This window comes from Jaculus jaculus, chromosome 6, assembly GCF_020740685.1.
Source record: "Jaculus jaculus isolate mJacJac1 chromosome 6, mJacJac1.mat.Y.cur, whole genome shotgun sequence".
Lineage (NCBI taxonomy): Eukaryota > Metazoa > Chordata > Mammalia > Rodentia > Dipodidae > Jaculus > Jaculus jaculus.
Genome location: NC_059107.1, coordinates 1,617,501 through 1,624,002, shown reverse-complemented (window position 1 = coordinate 1,624,002; position 6,502 = coordinate 1,617,501). Strand labels below are relative to the sequence as shown.

General features: G+C 52.5%; 1 protein-coding gene across 1 annotated transcript in view; it reads right to left on the bottom strand.

Annotated features, from left to right (window-relative positions):
- Nucleotides 1-510: 510 nt before the first annotated feature.
- Atox1 (antioxidant 1 copper chaperone) overlaps nt 511-6,502 on the bottom strand; it is a 13,982-nt gene continuing 7,990 nt past the window's right edge. Inside the window, exons 3-4 of the mRNA XM_045152909.1 lie at nt 3,463-3,628; nt 511-628 (exon numbers count right to left, since the gene is read on the bottom strand). Coding sequence (XP_045008844.1) covers nt 3,504-3,628 — 125 coding nt within the window. The 3' untranslated portion in view covers nt 511-628; nt 3,463-3,503. The remainder of the gene's footprint in view (nt 629-3,462; nt 3,629-6,502) is intronic.

The window sequence follows — 6,502 nt, the reverse complement described above, 5'->3', positions numbered from 1 at the left end:
CTCACGGGCCAGCCGGTGTTGACTGAGTATGGCCGCTTTGGGCTCAGCGAGAGACCCTGTCTCTGGGACTTGTGATGTTCTTCCGGGCCTCCACGCCTGGGCACACATGTGCACACACACATGGATGCCCCCGCCTTGTGCCCTCGATCACCATTTGCACCCATGCTGTCATCATGCCTTGGGCACCGCGAGGCTGAATGGCCCACTGGGGGTGTGGACCGCAGGCTCCACCCTACGCCGCGTGGGGGTTTCCCTTTCTCTGCACTGCCTTCATATTGGATCGATTTCATCAATTCCTTGATTGTTTTTCACATTATGGAGCCTAGGAGAGCTGTGAGAAGAAAGGAAATCAGCGATGTGCCCAGTGCCTCCCTTACGGCGAGGGAGCAGCCTGGGCCCGCACCCGCCGGTGCTGGACTCCAGCAGAAAGCGCCGCCACTCCAAGCTGGCAGGCACCGCGATGGCCTGCTCACGAGCAAGCGGAAGCAACACCACGCAAAAGGCAGCTTCTTCAGCAAAGGCAGCGCGACTTTATTCCAGGGAAGCTGGGAGGGAGAGGCAAGGCGGCATCGGCGGGCGCAGGAACTCCGCGGACAGGGTGTGTCGCTGTGGGAGCCGCAGCCGCAGCCTAGGAGAGACGGAAAGTCAGGCGGAGCTGTGGCGCCACCTGCCGTGGCCAGGGCGACATTGCAAGAGCAGCTGCACCCAGGGGGTGGTGTGGGAACCCAGGGGCCAGAGCAGGACAGGGGACCCTGTGTAGTCTTGCTTACGGGCTCCCACCAGGCCCATTACGCTCAGGTTGGCCAGGGCTGTTAATCTTGTAAGCAAATCACTCCCGGGGACATCTGATGGAGGGTCCCGGGATGGTGGGATCCTATGCTGTCTCAGTTATGACAGAGGAAAGAATATTCTGGCATCCTGGCATCCACCTGTAACCACAGCAGTTAGGAAGGAGGTGGGGCAGGAGTATTACCACGAGTTTGTGGCTAGGCATGACTACAAAAGCAACCCTATTTCAAAAACAAAAAGCAAGTGTCAGACCACACAGGGAACTTCATAATCAATAACCTCATGTGTGTTCTCCCGAAACTGTTGAGCCTCCTAAAACAGACTCCTCAGGTGGGTGCCAGCCGCATGGGCGGGGCAGAGTTTGCTCTGGAGTTCAGGGATTCTGACAAGTCTCCTGCATCCCAAACCCTGAAACCTTGCCACATGCACATGGTTACTGACATTGTGTGTGTGTGTGTGTGTGTGTGTGTGTGTGTGTGTGTGTGTGTGTAGCGATGGTTAGAATCCACTTCTGAGTAACTGGGGTGGGGAGTCAGACAAAAAAGTGAGGGCAGAGCTCTGCTGATGGCTGCATCTGGGAGGGGCACTTTGGGATTCGTTCTATGATACTGCTTCGTGTCTGACTCCCCCTAAGGTAACCAGATAGTGAGCTGGGTGTGGTGGTGCATACTTGTAAACCCAGCACTCGGGAGAGAGGGGCAGGAGAACCCTGGATCAATGTCATCTTTGGCTACATAGCAGTCAAGGCCAGCCTAGGCTACATGTTTCAAAAATCCTCAGTAATTGCTAGCTATATGAATAACAACTACCATGAGTTGGGTGTGGTGGCACACACCTTTAATCCCAGCACTTGGGAGGCAGAGGTAGGAGGATCATCATGAGTTCAAGGCCACCCTGAGTCTCCATAGCGAATTCCAGGTCAGCCTGAGCTAGAGTGAGACCCTACCTTGAAAATAAAAAATTAAAAAAAAAAATACCATGAGTGTTACTTAGTCATAGAGACAATAAAGCAGACAGGTGGGAGGGATCCTGAAAACACGTTGAAAGAAACTCACCAAAGTATCACATACTCTGTGACTCCCTTTGTATGCAGTGTCCAGCCAGGCAAATCCCAAGGGCAGGATTAGATCAGCCAGGGGAAAGAGAAGGGCTGCGGGGAGTCACTGCCCAATGGATATGGGGTGTTTGTCTACAACAATGAAAATATCTATTTTTTTTTTCGAGGTAGGGTCTCACTCTAACCCAGGCTGACCTGGAATTCACTATGTAGCTTCAGGGTGTCCTTGAACTCACGGCAATCCTCCTACCTTCACCTCCCAAATGCTGGGATGAAAGGCCTACACCACAGCTGGCTGAAAATACCTTGATGTTAGACACAGGTGTGACTGTGCTATAGTGTGAATGCCCTTGAACACAGTCAGGTACATCACGTCCATTTCGCCTCTGACAAAAGCTGCTGTGAGAGAAACACTGAGTGCAGAGGCGTGGCTTTCTCAGAACATTCACACATCCAGGCTTCTGCAGACCAGCTACAGGTACACAGCCAGCTCTTCCCTCCCTCCAGTTTCCAACACACAGCATGTTCAGCAAATACGATCTCAAACGGAGAAGCAGGGCATGGTGGCTATCTGTAATCTCAGCACTTGGGAGGCTGAAGAGGGAGAATTACTGCAAGTTCATGGCCAGCCTGTGCCCTTTACATAGTGAGATCCCAGGCCATGTCAGCCTGGGCTACAAAGTAAGACCTGTCTTGAACACCGGCACCCCCTACAAAAAAAAAAAAAAAAAAAAAACCCAAGACTGTTACACAGCAGCTCAATACACAGCTGGGCTGTTTGAAAGAGACAGAGGCCTTTGCCCCACCCACCCTCCTCCCCACAAAACCCAGGATGGAGGGGCGATGTGAGACACGTGGACTCACAGCACAAAGGAAACTGGAAACTGCCGCTGTGTTCCTTCACCCATGGAGAAGTCTTTTTTTTTTTTCTTTCCTTCCAAGGTAGGGTCTCACTCTAGCTCAGGCTGACCTGGAATTCACTATGTAGTCTCAGGATGGCCTTGAACTCACAGTGATCCTCCTACCTCTGCCTCGTGAGTGCTGGGATTAAAGGTGTGTGCCACCACGCCCGGCCATGGAGAAGCCTTCTTCTGAGGAGATAAAGAGTGAGAGACTCTGGACGGACACCAGGGCCTCTTGCCACTGCAAATGAACTCCAGGTGCATGGGCCACTTTGTGCATTTGGCTTTATGTGGGTGCTGGGGAACTGAACCTGCGCCGTCAGGCTTTTCAAGCAAGTGCCTTTAGCTGCTAAGCCATCTCTCCAGGCCACACTTTTCTTTTTTAACCCCTTATCAATCTGTGTGTGCATGTGCGCGTGTTCACGTGTGAGCGTGGGTAATGTGTACCACAGTGCACGTGTGGGGATCAGAGGCCAACTTCCGGGTCAGTCCTCACCTGACCACCTCATGTGAGGCAGAGTTCCTCACCCTGTTGTTCTTTGCTGGGCTCGCCTCAGCTTCCAGGAAATAACTTGTCCTGTCTCCATCTCCCATCTCACCACCGGCATCAATGTGCTGGGATTACAGAAGCTAGCCACTGTGCCAGCTCCTCACATAGGGTCTGGGGACTGAACTCAGGCAAACTGGTTTGTTCAAGTTCCACCTTGAACCCACCTGCCCTTCAATCCATCCTGAGGGCTGGGGCCCAGGCCTTGCTACTTGGGGCCTAGGTAGGAAACGGCCTTTCCTGTTTTGTTCAGGGTCGCCAGCAGGGTGTCGGTGCTGTGCTCAGACTCAATGCAAACCTTCTTGTTGGGCAGATCAATGTTGAACTCGACTCCTGTGGGAAGAGGAAACAGGGTGTGGGTGGAGAAAGCAGGACCCTTCTGCCCCCCAGTAGAAAGATCAGGCTCCAAAGGTTTGACTGTAACCACCCCAACTCTTCCTGAAAGGTCAGGGGCAGGCAGGGAAGGGGGATGGCTCTCTGTCTCCCACCTTCACTTACTTCCTGCCTCCTCTCTCTCAGCAGGGTTTCATGTATCCCAGGTCGGCCTCAAACTCTGTAGCCAAAGACGGTCCTGAACTCCTGATCCTCCTCCCTCTGTCTCAAGGGTGCTGAATGGCGCATGCCTTTAATCCCAGCACTCGGGAGGCAGAGGTAGGAGGATCGCTGTGAGTTGGAGACCAGCCTGGAACAACTACAGTGTGAGTTGCAGGTCAGCCTGGGCTGGAGTGAGATCCTATCTCCAAAGCCTAGCTTCATCCTCTTCCCTCAGCCTCATGAGAAGCTGGGATCACAGGCCTGCACCTCCAAAGCCTGGCTTCATCCTTCTCTCTTCAACAGCTCCACAGTCTCCCACATCTGCTCACTCCCTCAGTCCAGTCAAAGGACATGGGAGGTTGGATCTACCTTCTTGCTGCTGTCACGGAGACGCTACTGCATCCTTCATACCAGAGTCCAGTTTAGCCAACCTGTGCGGCATTTCCATGCATGAGCTCAGAGTGGACGCTGTAGGGCAACATGTGGAATGTTTCACAGCTACTGCCCAACGGCTCTCTGTGCAGCCTCCGGCCGTGGAAGTTGACAACCCTTCTGAAAGGCAATTTTAAGTCCCTGCTCCAGCATACAGGAGGAAACCAAACCCTTTGATAGGTTCCAGGCCCATGCTTCCTGGGTGACTGTGGTCAGGCTCCTATTACAGCTTTCAACTGCCCACCTGTCAGAGACTGGAGGTGGCCAGCCTTGAGCTCTTCTGGGATAAATAGGTCTTTAGTCTAACTTTGTAAGCAACTCAAAAACCCTTCTAGGGGGTTGGAGGGATGGCTTGGTGGTTAAGGCATATGTCTAAGAAGCCAAAGGACCCAGGTTCAATTCCCCAGGACCTACATAAACTAGATGCACAAAGGGCACATGCATCTGGAGTTTGTTTGCAGTGGCTGGAGACCCTTGTATGCCCATTCTCTCTCTGTCTCTCTCTTCTCTCTCTGCTTGCAGATAAATTAAAAAAAATAAAAATTAAATTAAAAAAATCTTCTAGGGCTGGACATGGCTTAGCAGCTAAAGCACTTGCCTACAAAACCAAAGGACCCAGGTTCAATTCCCCAGGACCCACATAAGCCAGATGCACAAGGGGGTGCATGTGTCTGGAAGTTTGTTCACAGTGTCTAGAGGCCCTGGTGTGCCCATTCTCTCTCTCTCTTCTGCCTCTTTCACCCTCTCTCAAAACAACAAAACCCTGACCTTTCTCCAGAGAGGAACAACGTGGGGGTGGAGGAGGGTGGCTGTCAAAACTACAGGCAGCTCCTCTCAAGTACCAGCTGGGTGCTGAGCACCTGTGCAGGGCGTAGTCATGAATCTGTACATGATGGAGACCCCAGAAGGTAAGTGCTTTGCCTCACTCTGGGTTCAGAAGGCTCTCCCCCATTTCAGGAATAAACACTTATTGACATCACAGAGCTGGAAGAGACTCCGGGAACACTGAATGCAAGGGGCTTCAAACCATGTTCCTTGCAGCCTAGCCTGCTGTGGGGCAGGGGGACAGGAGGCTTGAACTTCGCGAGAACAGTAGACCGGCCCACTCTCGCTCCTCTGCACACTGCCGTACACTTCCGTTGCTGGCGTCACCTCTGCCACTGAGCCTCCGCCCCAGTTTCCCCAGTGACGCTGATGCCACTGACCTTCTCAGGTCACAGCTGGGGATGCCCAGGCCAGGAGACTCAGCAGCCAGGTTCTTTCACTGTTTTGATTCCTGCCAGCGAACCCAGTTAAGGTGGCCTGTGGTGGCTTATGCCTGCGATCCCAGCACTCAGGAAAGTGAGGCAGGAGGACTGCCCATTGTTTGAAGCCAGCCTGGGCCACACAGTGAGGGCAGCCAGGGCTAGCTAGTGTGAGACCTTGTCTCAAAATCAGGGCCGGGCGTGGTGGCACATGCCTTTAATCCTAGCACTTGGGAGGCAGAGGTAGGAGGATGGCCGTGAGCTCGAGGCCACCCTGAGACTACATAGTGAATTTCAGGTCAGCCTGGGCTACAGCAAGACCCTACTTCTCAAAACCTAAATAAATAAATAAGTGAGCCAGGCATAGTGGCACTCGGGAGGCTGAGGTAGGAGGATCTCTGTGAGTTTGAGACCAGCCTGGGCTACAGTGAGATCCTACTTCGAAAAATAGATAAATAAACAAACAAACGAATGAATCAAAACCCCAGTTTCCAAGGCGTGGAACCAAGCTGCTAATAGCCTGTGGAACTCCCTGGCAAGTCACTTCTACTTCCACACTGGGGTCAAACGCCTCATTGCACAGATGGTAAGTCCCGCTCTGAGGACTGCTAATGTGCAGGTCATTGGACCAGAGTGGCATCATTACCCAAGGCTTTACTTATTTATCTATGCCTTTTGTTTCTTGGAGACAGGGTCTCACTCTGTACCTTAAGCTGGCCTCAAGTTCACTATACACCCCAGGCTGGCCTTGAACTCATTCCTCGCACTGCTCCTGCCACAGCCTCCCGAGTACTTAGAAAACAAACCTCAGCCTCCACACCCAGAAGGCCCTCCTACTGAGCTCTAGCCTCCAGCTTTTTTAAATTTTTTAAATTTATTTGAGAGAGAGAGAGAGAGAGAGAGAGAGAATGAATGGGTGTGCTAGGGCCTTTAGCCAATGAAAATGAACTCCAGGCATAAGCGCCAACTTGTGCATCTGGCTTACATGGCATCCTGG